This window comes from Anabrus simplex, chromosome X (assembly GCF_040414725.1).
Source record: "Anabrus simplex isolate iqAnaSimp1 chromosome X, ASM4041472v1, whole genome shotgun sequence".
NCBI classification, from domain to species: domain Eukaryota; kingdom Metazoa; phylum Arthropoda; class Insecta; order Orthoptera; family Tettigoniidae; genus Anabrus; species Anabrus simplex.
In genome coordinates, this window is record NC_090279.1 from 164608806 (window position 1) to 164627255 (window position 18450).

An 18450-nucleotide genomic window follows, 5' to 3' on the forward strand; every position below is an offset into this window, starting at 1 on the left:
GCCAAACCAATGTAAGTCACATTTTATACATTTTATGAAACTTAGAGCCAGATAAACGTAAGTCTACTGTCATTTTATTTTCATGGCAATGACATAATAGTTCACCATGTTTGATATAAATTATATATGAACGTGTTCAGAGATCACAATTTCACCAAATATATCAAGAACAGTGATGAACATTTATTGCCTAAGTCATGTAAAATGATTAAATGTGACTTACGTTGGTTTAGCTCTCAGGTACAGAATGTACAGATATGCGGACATCGGGGTTCGAACCCACTATCCCCCGAATGCAAGCTGACAGCTACGTGACCCATTATTATTATTATTATTATTATTATTATTATTATTATTATTATTATTATTGACGTTAAAGAAGAGAGAAACCAAATACCCATACAGATCTGTACTTGAGAGCTAAACCAACGTAAGTCACACTTCAATCATCTTACAGGAGAGACGAAAAACGTAAGTTGAAGAGTATTTTTGCTGCACTGTGACTTAGGCAATAAATGTTCTTGATATATTTTCTGTAATTTCGATCACTGCACACATTCTTCTTCTTCTTAATCTGTTTGCCCTCCAGGGTTGGTTTTTCCCTCGGACTCAGCGAGGGATCCCACCTCTACCGCCTCAAGGGCATTGTCCCGGAGCGTGAGACTCTGGGTCGGGGGATAAAACTGGGGAGGATGACCAGTACCTCGCCCAGGCGGACTCACCTACTATGCTGAACAGGGGCCTCGGTGGGGGATGGGAAGATTGGAAGAGATATACAAGGAAGAGGGGAAGGAAGCGGCCGTGGCCTTAAGTTAGGTACCATCCCGGCATTTGCCTGGAGGAGAAGGGGGAAACCACGTAAAACCACTTCCAGGATGGCTGAGGTGGGAATCGAACCCACCTCTACTCAGTTGACCTCCCGAGGCTGAGTGGACCCCGTTCCAGCCCTCGTACCACTTTTCAAATTTCGTGGCAGAGCCGGGAATCGAACCCGGGCCTCCACTACACCACAGAGGCGGACACTGAACACATTCACTAATATAATTTACACTTGATATGTGAATTATTCTTGTATTGCCATAAAAATAAAATGACAGTGGACTTACATTTATTTGGCTCTCAGGTGCAGATTTATTTTAGTTTACGATTTTTTTTTTTTTTTTGCATTCCAAATCATTTGCAATTTACTCTTCAAATAAATTAAATGGTTCTTAAAATTCGCATCGCTAAACCTCGACGTCTTCACTGAAATGATGACCTACAGGAGCACTTGAAGAAATACCTGTATATTTAATTTCAAGAACATTGTTCGGATGAGTATGACATCTTTGGAAGTACTGGAGAGGTACGACAATACCTCATTCGGAACTAGAACCTGAAGTAGAAATGAAGAAAAAAAACCCGAGCTCGATAGCTGCAGTCGCTAAAGTGCGGCCAGTATTCAGTATTCGGGAGATAGTGGGTTCGAACCTCACTGTCGGCAGCGCTGAAGATCGTTTTACGTGGTTTTCCATTTTCACACCAGGTAAATGCTGGGGCAGTACCTTAATTAAGGCCACGGTCGCCTCCTTCCCACCCCTAGCCACTTCCTGTCCCATCGTCGCCATAAGACATAGTGTACCTGTGTTGGTGCGACGTAAAGCAACTTGAAAAAAAAAAAGAAGAGAGAACTGAAAAAGTTGTTTTCATGATCCTTATTTTTTTCTTGTCGGTTTTACTTCCGTGTGAAGTATATCAATTACTAGAATGTAACGACTGCAATCTTATTTCAAGAAGTAAATTACAAGTAGTCAGCCTCTGTAGTGTAGTGGTTAGTGTGATTAGCTGCCACCCCCGGAGGCCCGCGTTCAATTCCCGGCTCTGGCACGAAATTTGAAAAGTGATACGAGGGCTGGAACGGGGTCCACTCAGCCTCAATTGTATAGAGGGGGTGGGTTACATTCCGACCTCAGATCGCCTCGAAGTGGTTTCCCGTGGTTTCCCATTTCGCCTCCAGGCAAATGCTGGGATGGCACCTAACTTTAAGGCCAACACCGGTTTTCTTCCCCCTTCCTTGTATATCCGTTCCCATCTTCCCATCCTCTCCTCCACAAGGCTTCTGTTCAGCATAGCAGGTGAGGCCGCCTGGATGGGGTAGTGGTCCTCCTCCCCAGTTGAAATAAAAAATGAAATGGCGTATGGCTTTTAGTGCCGGGAGTGTCCGAGGACATGCTCGGCTCGCCAGGTGCAGGTCTTTTGATTTGACTCCCGTAGGCGACCTGCGCGTCGTGATGAGGAAGAAATGATGATGAAGACGACACATACACCCAGTCCCCGAGCCGGCGAAATTAACCAATGATGGTTAAAATTCCCGACCCTGCCGGGAATCGAACCCGGGACCCCTGTGACCAAAGCCCAGCACGATAACCATTTAGCCATGGAGCCGGACTCCTCCCCAATTGTATCCCCTCAACCCAAAGTCTCACACTCCAGGACACTGCCGTTGAGGCGGTAGAGATGAGATCCCTCACTGAGTCCGAGGGAAAACCCAACCCTGGAGAGTAAACAGATTAAGAAAGAAAGAAAGAAAGAAAGAAAGAAAGAAAGAATCATGTTATTGGCTTCACGTTCCACTAACTACCTTTACAGTTTTCGGAGACACCGAGGTGCCGGAATTTAGACCCGCAGAAGTTATTTTGCGTGCCAGTAAATCTACGACACGAAGTTGACGTATTTGAGCACCTTCAAATACCGGACTGAGCCAGGATCGAACCTGCCAAGTTGGGCTCAGAAGGCCAGCGCCTCAACCGTCTGGGCCACTCAGCCCGGTTATAAGAATTAGAAAGACGTTTTTGAAGTCTTTCGTGGGGAACGTGGCATTGTATGGAAGAGAAAAATGGAAAATAACTCGCTCAGAAAGAAAGAGAACAGTAGCTTTTGAAATGTGACGAGAAGAGACGGAATGATAGGACACATCTTAAGACACCCAGGGCTTGTTCAGTTAGGTTTTAAGGGAAGTGTAGGTGGTAAAAACGGTAGGGGTAGACCAAGGTATGAATATGACAAACGGATATTCCCGAACCTGCTGGGAATCGAACCCGAGACCCGTGTGAACAAAGGCCAGCACGATAACCAAGAGTAGGGATAGGATGTGGTAGTTAAGTAGAAAGGAAAAGCACTGGGTAGGGTGCCATGGAGAGCTGCATCAAACCAGTCTATAAACTAATGATCCAAGCAACAACAATCGCTACCTCCTTTAAAGCCACTTCAAGTAATGCCCTAGACCAGTGGTATTCAAACTTTTTGGTTGACGTACCCCCAAAATCCAATTGTTCTACATTCGTAGCCCCGAAGTACGAGTATACTGCGACTATACCATAAATAACAAATGATTGTTACTGGAAGCCAAATAATAATAATAATAATAATAATAATAATAATAATAATAATAATAATAATAATAATAATAATAATTTACGCCTCTGTAATGCAGTGGTTAGTGGTGTTAATTGTCAAATCCCGAAGTGCGGGATCGATTCCCGGCTCTGCCACGGAATTTGAAAAGTGGTACGAGGGCTGAAACGGGGCCCACTCGGTCTCTCGGGCGGTCAACTGAGTAGAGGGGCTTCGATTCCCACCTCAGCCATCAGCGAAGTGGTTTTCCGTGGTTTCCCACTTCTCCTGTGGCAAATGGTACCTAACTTAAGGCCACGGCCGCTTCCTTCCCTCTTCCTTGTCTATCCCTTCCAATCTTCACATCCTCCTACAAGGCCCCTGTTCAGCATAGCAGGTGAGGCCGCCTGGGCGAGGTACAGGTCCTCCTTACCCGACCTAAAGTCTCACGCTTCAGGACACTGCCCTTGAGGCGGTAGAGGTGGGATCCCTAGCTGAGTCCTGGGGGAAAACAACCCTGGGCGGTGAACGGATTAAGAAAGAAAGAAAGAAAGAAAGAAAGAAAGAAAGAAAGAATTTATCCCACTTACTCAAGAGTCCCTGCAGGCACACAGGCATGCAAGAATTGTGGCCGGGGATTTAAGGTCGCATTCCCTTCCTGACACCACGAGATATTCAACTGAAAATTCCACCCCAGCAACACCAGGGCCCTGTTTCATAAAGCATCTTTCATTAATATTATTAGTAAGAAACCAATATTAACTAATAATATTAGTATTATGTTTCATAGAGTTATTAGCTAATAATATTAGTAATTAGTTTATGAGTCAAAATTATTAGTAGATATTCCTATTACTAATATTAGTAAATTGTTTCATAGATAACATGACTAATAAAATTTACTCATATTATTAGGTTTATTTCCATGAATGTATTTTGACTCATAATCCATATTATTAGTGAACCCAAAGTGAGTGGTACTTTATTTTGGCATAAAATCGTGAAGATCAGTGAAACGGTCGACTCTGATTTAAATAATGATGAGGAATATGTATTCGCCGTCCAATAAATGTTAGGCCAAAAACATCCTGTACTGGTATGTAACAGACATATGAATACAATGAGATATTTAAGTTAGATTACACATTTTTTGAGTATTTGCTTGATAGGATTGGTAATAGAATGTTCCACTGCAAGGAATGAACAGTATAACCTCAAAACAGCAGCTTCACATTGCACTCAACGGGTTGGTAGTGATACAATAGTATCATTGTGTTTTCCCTAGTGCAGTTCTGCTCGGAGATTCCAGCTATCCTTTAAAATCTTGACTTATGTCACCAGTAAATCAAGATGCTGATGGTGATGATTATTGTTTTAAGAGGAAGTACAACTAGGCAACCATCCTCAACCTACGGGCGCCGGGATGACAGGCAAGCAGCTAAGCCGCTACACCACCTTATTCAATAATAATAATAATAATAATAATAATAATAATAATAATAATAATAATAATAATAATAATAATAATAATAATAATGAGACGGTCTTACTAACAAAACCAAAGAAACACCCGTGGTGGACTCAACAATGTGATGAAGCAATAGCACAAAGACAACTCGCCTGGCAAAGGTGGAACTCACAGAAGAATCAAGATAGGTATGAGGATTGCCTGGCAGCGAGAAAATATGCAGTAAAGGTCATCCGTGAGGCAAAGCGCTCATTTGACAAGAACCAACTGACACAGATCGAACAGGATTTCAATAAGAACAACACTAGGGATTTCTATAGAACGTTCAAACGCAACCTCACAAAATACACCCCTCCAAGACTACATTTCAGAGACCACAAGGGTAAACTTGCCTACAACGACAAGGACAACTGTCAGATCTTGGCAAAATATATTGAATCTCTTCTCAACTGTGAAGAACCAGAATCACAATTTGCCTTTAAAGAAACCACGTGTCCCAACCCAGACTCTTCTCCACCCACAAAAGAGGAAATCAACCAGATCATCAAGTCATTAAAGAACAACAAAGCACCTGGCGAAGATGCAATAATTGCTGAACTCTGGAAGGCCGCAGGTGACAAGGCGATCGACAAACTAACAGAGATCATTCATGAGATCTGGGAAACAGAGAAAATTCCAAGTGACTGGACAACAGCCCTGATTAACCCCCTTCATAAGAAAGGTGACAAAGCAGATGTAAACAACTACCGTGGCATCTCCCTCTTTTCGATAACGTACAAAATTCTCTCGAAAGCCCTTCAGACTCGGGCAGAAGAGCAGCTCGATTTACAGTTGGGTGAATATCAAGGAGGGTTCAGAAAAAGTCGATCATGCGCAGAGCAGATCATGAATCTTAAGTCTGTTCTTTCTTATCTGAATCTCAGAAATAATAAGTTTGTGGTTACCTTCGTCGACTTCAAAAAAGCCTATGATTCTATAGATCGACATACACTCCTCCAAATTCGAAAGGAGATGGGTTTAGACAACAAAACGAGAGCAATTATCCAACAGACTCTAACCAACACAACCTCTAGAGTGAAATTCAGGGGAGAGATTTCGGACATCTTCGAAATCAAGACGGATTATCGCCTCTACTCTTCAACTGTGTACTGGAGATAATAATTCGCGAATGGCGCAAAGAAATGTCCACGGAAGAGGTCTGGATAGGACTTCAAATAGGATACAAGAGAACTGGCCTGACGATAGACTGCCTAGCTTTTGCAGATGATGATCTTGCGATATTCTCTGATTCCCTACATACCGCTGCAAAACAAATCAACCTATTTAAAACCCAAGCAGCAAAGGCTGGACTCCAGATCTCCTTTGAAAAAAACAGAGTTCATAACCAATATCAAGCCAGCTCCTAGAGAGTTAATTTTAGAACAGGGGAAAATAAAACGAGCCGAAAATTTTAAATACTTAGACGAGTGGATAGCACCTAAGAACTCTGAGAAACTAGCAATCACATCTAGAATCAACAAGATGGAAGTGGCATACCAACTAGAAATATCTACAACAGAAGATCAGTGTCCATCAAGGCCAAGCTTAGGCATTATTGTTCAGTCATTCGTCCAGAGGCCCTTTATGCAGCAGAATGCCTCATATTGAACAGGAAGGGTTTAATCGTTAAAAGTTAGAAGTCAAAGAATGAAAAATCTTAAGAAAGATCCTAGGACCAATCAGAGAAAATGGTGAGTACAGGAGACGCCATAACAATGAACTACACCTGCATGTGGAAAGGATAACGGACACCATTAGGAAACGGAGGATTAATTTTTATGGCCACATAACACGTATGAGCTCGCAGAGATTGACCAACCGGATCTTATCCTACTTTGTAAACAAGAAAACCAAGGGACCCTGGTTCACCGAAGTTGAAAAAGACCTTCAAGAAATAGGGATCACACATGAAGACATGCAGGAACGTGTTACTCTCCAGAAGAAAGTTCGAGCATACCAGCGATTCCAAAAAAAAAAACAGGCAAGAAGTGGACTAATGAAAGAAAGGAGGCTCACAGAAAGCGAATGCGGGAATACTGGCGAAGAATTAAAGCTCAAGGATGCAAACGGTTGAAATAACGTGGTCCACAGCCGGATAATAATAATAATAATAATAATAATAATAATAATAATAATAATAATAATAATAATAATAATAATAATAATAATTTATTGTAGGGCCTATATACAGTATATCGTCGCTGGTCAAAGGAAACATCGTAATTCCTTCGGAGTTTAGCCATTTTCATTGCTTAATGACAGCCCAGTTATTCGAACACTGGAGTCTTCCGTTCCCTTCACAGGGCAGATGGAGAAACGTGGTTTTCTCGTGAATGAGTGGATGGAGTGATTGCGTGGATTTCGAAAAAAAAAAAAAATAATAAATTAAAACGAACAATGCGGCGTAAGTAAGCATTTTTGAGAGGGCACATAAATCTCTGGTAAGATCCCAACTAGTGTATGGTTCCAGTGTATGGGTCCCTCACCAGGATTACTCGATTCAAGAACTGGAAAATATGCAAAGAAAAGCAGCTCGATTTGTTGTGGGTGACTTGCGACAAAAAAAATAGCCTTACTAAAATGATCAAAATTTTGGGCTGGAAAAGACTTGGGAGAAAGTAGACGAGCTGCTCGACTAAATGGTATAGTGGTATGTTCCGAACTGTCAGTGGAGAGATGGCATAGAATGCCATCAGTCGACGAATAAGTTTGAGAGGTGTTTTTAAAAGTAGGAAAGCTCAGTAAAAGAAAATAAAGTTGGAATTCAAGAGGACAAATTGGGGCAAATATTCGTTTATAGGAAGGGGAGTTAGGGATTGGAATAACTTACCAAGGGAGACGTTCAATAAATTTCTAATTTCTTTGCAATCATAGAAAAGGCTAGCAAGACAGCAGATAGGGAATCTGCCACCTGGGTGACTGCGGCTGCCTTAAAAGCACATCAGTAGTGATTGATGGAGGTACAAAGTGGCACATATTTTAGAATGAATGGTTCGAAAAGGGGACTATGTGAAGTGGTGGACAAAAACATCAAATGGTACGCGTATGACACTTTGGAAACCACTGCCCTAGACTATAAATCATCTAGTCACTATGTTCGACCTATTACGTGTAGCTGGTGATAGCCTACTGATCGTCATAGAGTCACCACAGCCTGCTATAATAATGAAATGAAAATCCACAGCCTGTTTCCAGTCATGCGACCGTGTCATCTAGCGGCAAGGACGGGAATTGTGCCGGCTGCCGAAGCCTGTCGCACTCCTCTGGGGCAATGATCAATGAATGACAGGTGGAATGAAATGACAATGGAGAGTGTTGCTGGAATGAAAGATGACAGGGAAAACCGGAATACCCGGAGAAAAACCTGTCCCGCCTCTGCTTTGTCCAGCACAAATCTCACACGGAATGACCGGGATTTGAACCACGGACCCCAGCGGTGAGAGGCCGGTGCGCTGCCACCTGAGCCACGGAGGCTCCCTGCTATAACATACGTACATACATACATTATCATTATAGACTGTTATGCCTTTCAGCGTTCAGTCTGCAAGCCTCTGAGAATTTACTAAACGTCGCCACAATCCTCGATTTGCAACTAGTGTTGTAGCCTCATTTAGTTCTATACCTCTTATCTTTAAATCGTTAGAAACCGAGTCTAACCATCGTCGTCTTGGTCTCCCTCTACTTCTCTTACCCTCCATAACAGAGTCCATTATTCTCCTAGGTAACCTATCCTCCTCCATTCGCCTCACATGACCCCACCAACGAAGCCGGTTTATGCGTACGGCTTCATCCATCGAGTTCATTCCTAAATTAGCCTTTATCTCCTCATTCCGAGTACCCTCCTGCCATTGTTCCCACCTGTTTGTACCAACAATCATTCTTGCTACTTTCATGTCTGTTACTTTTAACTTATGAATAAGATATGCTGAGTCCACCCAGCTTTCGCTCCCGTAAAGCAAAGTTGGTCTGAAAACAGACCTGCTATAATAATAATAATAATAATAATAATAATAATAATAATAATAATAATAATAATAATAATAATGTAATTTAATTCATGGCCTTCTGGGCTTCTGTACTCACCTCTATCTGTTCAGCTCTGCGTGCCAAAGCTACGACGTTCACTCCGTTATCGAGTAGCTGGTACGTTATCGCAGCTCCAATTCCGGAACTGGCTCCTGTAACCATTGCAACACGATTTACCCAACGCTGCATTGTTTGTAAATAATGATACTGTAATATTGCACTTCATGCAGTTGCTACACGCAAAGCCCTTGAACTAATGTGAGGCTAGCCAGCACAAGTAAAATGAAGGCTTTGACCATGACAGAGCGGTTTTTGTCTCTACCTCCGCTTGGCCTTGAGGCCCGACTCCGCCCAAAACTCAGGGCTATCCAAGGTATCATCACCTGTTATAACAAGCATTATTGATCCCAGCATGAAAGAACGCCAGTCACACTTGAGGTTTTCTTCGAGTTAATAGATACTCTAGGGCAGTGGTATTCAAAGTGTGGTTAGGTGTGGCATTGTATGGAAGTGATACATGACGATAACAAGCTCAGAAAGAAAGAGAATAGAAGCTTTTGAAATGTGGTGTTACCAGGGTACGAAATCAGAAATAAATGGCAGGGGGGAAAAGGGACATAGAGCTTAACTACTAGTATTTATTTCAGGCAGTATTTCGCGGGGGGGGGGGTAAATTTCTCCTTAATTTAATTACCCCCTCCCCCGAGACAAATGTACATTGTATATCTTTTTGTTTGAATTTTGTTGTTATAACGAGAATGATAAAAATTTGAACGTTATTCCAATCAGCTGAGGAGTATATGAGAGAGCGTCCCTTTCTTAAGAAAGGTCAGACGAGGCGCGGTTTGTCCTGATTTATTGCTTTCTTAGTGGAACCTTCCTCTATCAGGGCTGTTTTGACTGAAAAAATGTGTCGGTTTGTATACTGCTTAAGTGAATATTGTCCTATTGGCTACCTATCGGAAACACCCTCTCCAAGAAGTACAGGAGTGGTGTAAGCTTGAGCTACTTAGAGAAATTTATATTTTTATTTATTTTTATTTATATTTTTCCCCGGGTTTCAGATGGACTTGTCAGAGTGAAATATGAATAATAGGTTGCAGGTTCGGATTATCACTGCTGCGTTGTTTTATTGCTGAAGGTCTGGCAGTCACTTGAATTATTGCTGAAGTTTTCATAAAACTATGTACAGTAAAAATCATTCATTTCAGTCATAAATTATATGTGTTCTACATTTTCCTCATAATTTTATCATGAAAGAATCCCCCCGGGCAATTTTAGCGGGATGGGGGGGGGGGAGGGGAACCATTGAGATAAAATCGTCGGTGGGGGAAATCCCTCCCTCCCCCCCCCCCGGCGATTTCGCACCCTGGGTGTTACAGAAAAATGCTGAAGATAGATAGATCGAATCACGAATGAAGAGATACTGAATCGAATTGGTGAGAGGAGATCGATTTTGCTAAATTTGACGAGAAGAAGAGACAGAATGATAGGACACATCCTAAAACAGCCAGGACTAGTTCAGTTGGTTTTTGAAGGAAGTGTAGGGGGGTAAGAACGGTAGGGGTAGACAAAGGTATGAATATGACAAGCAGATTAGAGCAGATGTAGCATGCAATAGTTACGTAGAAATGAAAAGTTTAGCACAGGATACGGTGACATGGAAGCTGCATCAAACCAGTCTATGGACTGATGACTCAAACAACAACAACCATGAACATGTGGGCGTGACAGACGAGTACATTATCACTGGCGTCTCACCTAGGCAGCTGTGGGCGTTAGATTTACTGGCAAGTAAAAGAACTCCCGCGGGACAAAATTCCGGCACCTCAACGTCTCCGAAAACCATAAATGTAATTCGTGGGACAGAAAACCATTATTATTATTATTATTATTATTATTATTATTATTATTATTATTATTATTATTATTATTATTATTACCGGCCGAGTTGGCCGTGCGGTTACGGCGCGCGGCTGTGATCTTGCATCATGGAGATAGTAGGTTCGAACCCCACTATATCCGGCTCCATGGCTAAATGTTTAGCATGCTGGCCTTTGATCACACGGGTCCCAGGTTCGATTCCGGCAGGTCGGGAATTTTAACCATAATTGGTTAATTCACCTGGCACGGGGACTTGGTGTATGTGTCGTCTTCATCATAATTTCATCCTCACCACGACGCGCACGCGCAGGTCGCCTACGGGAGTCGAATCGAAAGACCTGCACCTGGCAAGCCGAAGTCCTCGGACACATTCCGGCACTAAAAGCCATACGCAATTTCATTACCCCATTGACAGCAGCCACGAAGGACGGCTTTCCGTAGTTTCTCATTTCCACACGAGACAAATGCTGGGGCAGTACCAGGCAACGGCCACTTCCTTCTCACTCCCAGACTTTTCCTATCCCATCGTCATCGTCGCCATATGGCCTATCTGTGTCGGCGCGACGTGAAGCCAATTGTATTATTATTTACTTTTTTCTAAATCTGTTTACCCTCCAGGGTTGGTTTTTCACTCAGATTCAGCGAGGGATCCCACCTTTACCGCCTCAAGGGCAGCGTCCTGGAGCGTGACACTTTGCGTCGGGGATACAACTGGGGAGGATGACTAGTACCTCGCCCAGAGTACCTCACCTCCTATGCTGAATAGGGGCCTTGGCGGGGGACGGGAGGACTGGAAGGGATAGAGAAGGAAGGAAGTGGCCATGGACTTTAGGTGTAGTGGTTAGTGTGATTAGCTGCCACCCCCGGAGGCCCGGGTTCGATTCCCGGCTCTGCCAACAAATTTGAGAAGTGGTACGAGGGATGGAACGGGGTCCACTCAGCCTCGGAAGGTCAACTGAGTAGAGTAGAGGTGGGTTCCATTTCTACCTCAACAATCCTCGAAATGCTTTTCCGTGGTTTCCCACTTCTACTCCAGGCGAATGCCGGGATGGTACTTAACTTAAGGCCACGGCCACTTCTTTCCCTCTTCCTTGTCTATCCCTTTCAATCTTACCATCCCCCGCAAAGCCTCTGTTCAGCATAGCAGGTGAGGCCGCCTGGGCGAGGTACTGGTCGTTCTCCCCCGTCGTATCCCCCGACCCAGAGTCTCAAGCTCCAGGACATGCCGTTTAGGCGGTAAAGGTGGGATTCCTCGCTGAGTCCGAGGGAGAAACCGACCCTGGAGAGTAAACAGATACGGAAGAGGATGCCAAACGGTTGTAGAGAAATGAATACTTTTGTTTTCGGGTGATAACCCCCATTTAACCCTTTTTATAAACTTGTCTTACTTAACACCTGGTACGTACAAGGAACAATCTTTCTTTCTTTCATTCATTCTATCTTAATCTGTTTACCCTCCAGAGTTGGTTTTTGCCTCGGACTCAGCAAGAGATCCCACCTCTACCACCTCAAGGGCAGTGTCCTGGAGAGTGAGTTTATGGATCTGGAGATACAGCTGGGGAGGAGGACCTGTACCTCGCCAAGGTGGCCTCACCTGCTATGCTGAACAGGGGCCTTGTGGGGAATGGGAAGATTGGAAGGGATAGACAAGGAAGAGGGAAGGAAGCGGCCGTAGCCTTAAGTTAAGTACCATCCCGGCATTTGCATGGAGGAGAAGTGGGAAACCACGGAAAGCCACTTTGAGAATGGCTCAGGAGGGAATCGAACCCCCATGAACTCACTTGATCTCCCGAGGCTGAGTGGACCCCGTTCCAGCCCAAGTACCACATTTAAAATGTCGCGTCAGAGCCGGGAATCGAATCCGGGCCTCCGGGGATGGCAGCTAATCACACTAACCACTACACCACAGAGGCGGACAAAGGAGCAATCATTGAGTGAAATTTCAACTTTGCCCGGTGAATGGTTTCAGAGGAATTAATATTTTGGTTTTCAGAGTTTTACGCCCTCCCCCCTCCACCCCGCCCGTGTTTTAAACAAGAGTGGAATTCTTTGAAAACCTTCCTTAGTGGGCACCTAAATCGTAACAGAAGAAATGCACCTCCAAACTTTCATTCGTGTATGTCTGGTAGATTTGCCTTGACGTTGTACATTTATAACTTACGACAACCATCGTGTGTGAAATTTCAACCTCGTTTGTCAAATTGTTTCAGAGAAACAATACCCCACTTTGTATGACTCTGTTTTTTTTTCTTTTTTGCTAGTTGCTTTACGTCGCACCGACACAGATAGGTCTTATGGCGACGATGGGTTAGGAAAGGCCTAGGAGTTGGAAGGAAGCGGCCGTGGCCTTAATTAAGGTACAGCCCCAGCATTTGCCTGGTGTGAAAATAGGAAACCACGGAAAACCATCTTCAGGGCTGCCGACAGTGGGATTCGAACCCACTATCTCCCGGATGCTAGCTCACAGCCGCGTGCCCCTGACCGCACGGCCAACTCGCCCGGTGCTGTGTGTTTTTGAATGAGCAGTAAATGCCTTTGCCTTTTTGATAATTGCTATAAACCAAACCCCAAACCCCATGGCACTACAGCCCTTGAAGGGCCTTGGCCTACCAAACGACCGCTGCTCAGCCCAAAGGCCTGCAGATTACGAGGTGTCGTGTGGTCATCACGACGAATCCACTCGGCCGATATTCTTGGCTTTCTAGAACGGGGCCGCTATCTCACCCTCAGATAGCTCCTCAGTTCTAATCACGTAGGCTGAGTGGACCTCGAACCAGCCCTCAGGTCCAGGTAAAAATCCCTGACTTGGCCGGGAATCGAACCCGGCGCCTCCGGGTAAGAGGCAGGCACGCTACCCCTACACCACGGGGCCGACTTTGATCATTGCTATAGTCATATAAAACTACAACGTTGCTTCATTTGAAGACCGAATGACTCTGAGTTCAATTACAGACCAAGTAAAAAATAATAATTGACGGAGCAGAGTCATTCTGACAAGCCAATTCAGAGGGCGATGAATGCCAAGGACTTCCAGTTCTCTAAGCCCTGACCAGTTTTTGTTCCCATGACGGAAATGGCGACCCTGAGAATCCCTGAGAAAGTTAGCTGCAATTTTTTTTAGTTCCGTAGTATTAATGCCAAAACTCGGAAAGAAATTTGGGCAGAATTTAGGTGCCATTCCTTATGCACCGAACAGAAGTCCAGGATGTTTTATTTCTGATCTAGATGCTTAAGACACGGTCCGTAGTGCCTCTTCTTTTTAGTATCAACTTCTTATTTATAACCAACATGAGATTTTGATAACAGGAACAGAATTTCTCTACAAGCCTATTTCACTAATACGTACAGCAATGGCGTAGATACGACTTTTCCTTAGGGGGATAATAATAATAATAATAATAATAATAATAATAATAATAATAATAATAATAATAATAATAATAATAATTGTACCGGGCGGTACACCTCCACGCCGCTAATTCAAACATTGCGCCAGTTGAAACTCCTCTACTGGAGGAAGCCTGAACTTTAACAACCACATTAATTCTAAGATTTCTCAGAAGATTTTGAAGTGTTCTGAACTATGTCAGTTTCGATTCGTTTTTGTTTTCTCTGTAGCAAGAAGTGTGAACATTCTCTTCTAGATGGCACCACTTAAGAACTACAATTGTGCACCCTAGTGCGAAGTGAAGGAACTTTTTTTTTGAAGAAATTTTGTAGTCATAAGTTTGTTCTTTGTTAAATTTCTTTCTGTCATTGTTTGAGCTGGCAATGTTAATCCGTTCGTTCCGCCAATTTTGAAATTAGCCAATCCCGAATTTCTTAAATTAATTTTCGACCAATCGGGGCTTTCTTCCCCAACCTGCTCTGTAACTGTGTTCGGTAACCAATAAAATTTTGCGGGCGGGTTGTTATCATTCATGAAACGTCTCGAATCTTCCACGAGGATATATAAACTGCTGTTTTTCTGGTCTCGGTGCCACTTCAGTAACATCTTTCCTAGTGTGATTATATAGCAGGGGGCGGGAAGCGCCCCTTTCTTCAGGCGGCAGTTCATCCATCAGGTAATGGCCTTTTCATAACTTCTTTGTTTGCTAGCTCAGCAGTTTAACCCTCGGGGCAGGTTCGAAACTTTTACCATGTAACCTTCCTTTAAAATGTAAAAGACACTTGGTATAAAGTTCTGTCTTTTTAACTACAAATTGGGATAGAGAGTACCTAACCCTCTCGAGCTCCCACTCATATTGTTTTGAGGTGATCACATTTTTATAACAGTTTCCCATCTCTTCGTAATGTAATAAAGTTTTATTTCGTGTCACCTCCGTAGTATGGGATTAGCCCTTGCATAAGCGGCCTTGGGCCAAATTAGGTTTTAATAAAGTGTATTAGGAGTGCTGAGTACGCCTCCACTCAAGTTGGTATTTTGGGGCCATGTCATTGTCCTGTTTCTTTACTGAATAGGCCTCAGTAGGTTGGGTATTTTTTACCCCTGTTTTTATGTGTCCGGAGGACAGCTTGAAGGTGGAGTTTGGTGTGGCCGTTGATGGGCTTGAACTTTGAGAGCGGGTTGCTCTTTCTTAAATTTGGGTTCTGTGTGCCTCGAGGAGGCTTTACTGGGTAATTGGGAGCTAGTGCTCCTTGGTATGATTGGGGTTTTCTGCCCCTTTGTTGAACCTTATACATAAGTAAAGTTGGGCTAATTGCTCAAGAATTGTGAGTCTGGGGCTCGAAGCCCAAATCCTGTAGCAAACTATAATTGTATATTCTTGATAGGCTACTGAATACCTGTTATACTTGTTATTTCTTGATCTTGAAAAGAAAATATAACCTTGTTAAATTTTAAATTAACTTTAATTTCGTAAGTTGAGACCTATTCATCCCAGCACCTTCTTTCACCTCTAACTACCACGGATAAGTCCGTAATAATAATAATAATAATAATAATAATAATAATAATAATAATAATAATAATAATAATAATAATAATAATAATAATAATAATTGTTCCGGAGTATCCGTGGAACGCAGAGATGAAAGAAGGTGCTGGGGTGAATGGGTTTAACTACAATATCAAAATTAATTAAAAACTTAAACTGAAGGTTATATTTTCGGAACTTCAAAGTTAACAATTTTTTTTGACAATATTACAGGTACAAGTAGCAATCATTAAACAAGATTGGGGAAATCCAAGATTCACAACCTTAACACTTTGGGCTTTAAGCTCCTAATTTTACAGTTTTACGAAAGGAAGAGGTATTATTTAATGAGGGGCAGAAATCCCCTAATTCAAGAGCACTGCTCCCTAAATCACAATATCTAGCCTCCCAGAGGCACACTTTACAGTTACAAACTTGAAAAAGAGCTAACAGGCTCTCAGTTTCTTACTGCCTACTATAAGGCCTTGGCCTACCAAGTGACCGCTGCTCAGCCCGAAGGCCTGCAGATTACGAGGTGTCGTGTTGTCAGCACGACGAATCCTCTCGGCCGTTATTCTTGGCTTTCTAGACTCATTTCAGTAACCGTTCTTCATCTCGAGACTAAGAACATTGTTATAATATTCTAACATTTTTCTGTGAACAAAATAAGGCTGTATGGAAACTTTAAGTTGTTCGATAAAGCTACTCAGTTGTGAATCTCTTTTATAGAGTCCACAAGATTTAAAAATCTGTATAATTCAAATACTGATGTTAAATTCATAAAATATGTTCAGAGGAAACCTAATATGCATTCTCTATTTGATAGTAACTATTTTTACAGTTCTATTATGATAGTAAAATATCCAGATAGTTTTTCTTGATTTCCGAACAATAATAAGCTAAAATGGAATGAAGCTCTTTCTTTATGAACAATTCAAATGGCAACTTAACAAGAAAATGTCCAAAAAAGAAGGAGAAGACCGGAACAACTTGGTCTGAAGACAGAAAGGAAGCCCACAGAGTATCAGTCAATCAATCAATCAATCAATCAATCAATCAATACTGATCTGCATTTAGGGCAGTCGCCCAGGTGGCAGATTCCCTATCTGTTGCTTTCCTAGCCTTTTCCTTAAATGATTTCAAAGAAATTGGAAATTTATTGAACATCTCCCTTGGTAAGTTATTCCAATCCCTAACTCCCCTTCCTATAAATGAATATTTGCCCCAGTTTGTCCTCTTGAATTCCAACTTTATCTTCATATTGTGATCTTTCCTACTTTTATAAACGCCGTTCAAACTTATTCGTCTACTAATGTCATTCCACGCCATCTCTCCGCTGACAGCTCGGAACATACCACTTAGTCGAGCAGCTCTTCTTCTTTCTCTCAGTTCTTCCCAACCCAAACATTGCAACATTTTGGTAACGCTACTCTTTTGTCGGAAATCGCCCAGAACAAATCGAGCTGCTTTTCTTTGGATTTTTTCCAGTTCTTGAATCAGGTAATCCTGGTGAGGGTCCCATACACTAGAACCATACTCTAGTTGGGGTCTTACCAGAGACTTATATGCACTCTCCTTTACATCCTTACTACAACCCCTAAACACCCTCATAACCATGTGCAGAGATCTGTACCCTTTATTTACAATCCATGTATGTGATTACCGCAATGAAGATCTTTCTTTATATTAACACCTAGATACTTACAATGATCCCCAAAAGGAACTTTCACACCATCAACGCAGTAATTAAAACTGAGAGGACTTTTCCTATTTGTGAAACTCACAACCTGACTTTTAGCCCCGTTTATCAACATACCATTGCCTGCTGTCCATCTCACAACATTTTCGAAGTCACGTTGCAGTTGCTCACAATCTTGTAACTTATTTATCACTCTATAGAGAATAATATCATCCGCAAAAAGCCTTACCTCTGATTCCACTCCTTTACTCATATCATTTATATATATAAGAAAACATAAAGGTCCGATAATACTGCCTTGAGGAATTCCCCTCTTAATTATTACAGGGTCAGATAAAGCTTCACCTACTCTAATTCTCTGAGATCTATTTTCTAGAAATATAGCAACCCATTCAGTCACTGTTTTGTCTAGTCCAATTGCACTCATTTTTGCCAGTAGTCTCCCATGATCCACCCTATCAAATGCTTTAGACAGGTCAATTGCGATACAGTCCATTTGACCTCCAGAATCCAAGATATCTGCTATGTCTTGCTGGAATCCTACAAGTTGAGCTTCAGTGGAATAACCTTTCCTAAAACCGAATTGCCTTCTATCGAACCAGTTATTAATTTCACAAACATGTCTAATATAATCAGAAAGAATGCCTTCCCAAAGCTTACATACAATGCATGTCAAACTTACTGGCCTGTAATTTTCAGCTTTATGTCTATCACCTTTTCCTTTATACACAGGGGCTACCATAGCAACTCTCCATTCATCTGGTATAGCTCCTCCGACCAAACAATAATCAAATAAGTACTTCAGATATGGTACTATATCCCAACCCATTGTCTTTAGCATATCCCCAGAAATTTGATCAATTCCAGCCGCTTTTCTAGTTTTCAACTTTTGTATCTTATTGTAAATGTCATTGTTATCATATGTAAATTTTATTACTTCTTTGGCCTTAGTCTCCTCCTCTATCTCGACATTATCCTTGTAACCAACAATCTTTACAAACTGCTGACTGAATACTTCTGCCTTTTGAAGATGCTCACATACACAC

At 42.3% G+C, this 18450-nt stretch overlaps 2 protein-coding genes across 2 annotated transcripts in view; both read right to left on the bottom strand.

Annotated features, from left to right (window-relative positions):
• Window positions 1-9162, bottom strand: part of LOC136886746 (farnesol dehydrogenase) — an 85654-nt gene extending 76492 nt beyond the window's left edge. The window contains exon 1 of the mRNA XM_067159550.2: window positions 8963-9162. Within this exon, the coding sequence (XP_067015651.2) occupies window positions 8963-9094 (132 nt within the window). The 5' untranslated portion in view covers window positions 9095-9162. The remainder of the gene's footprint in view (window positions 1-8962) is intronic.
• Window positions 9163-10018: 856 nt separating this feature from the next.
• Window positions 10019-18450, bottom strand: part of LOC137503369 (farnesol dehydrogenase-like) — a 100244-nt gene continuing 91812 nt past the window's right edge. Inside the window, exon 6 of the mRNA XM_068230936.1 lies at window positions 10019-10087. Coding sequence (XP_068087037.1) covers window positions 10019-10087 — 69 coding nt within the window. The remainder of the gene's footprint in view (window positions 10088-18450) is intronic.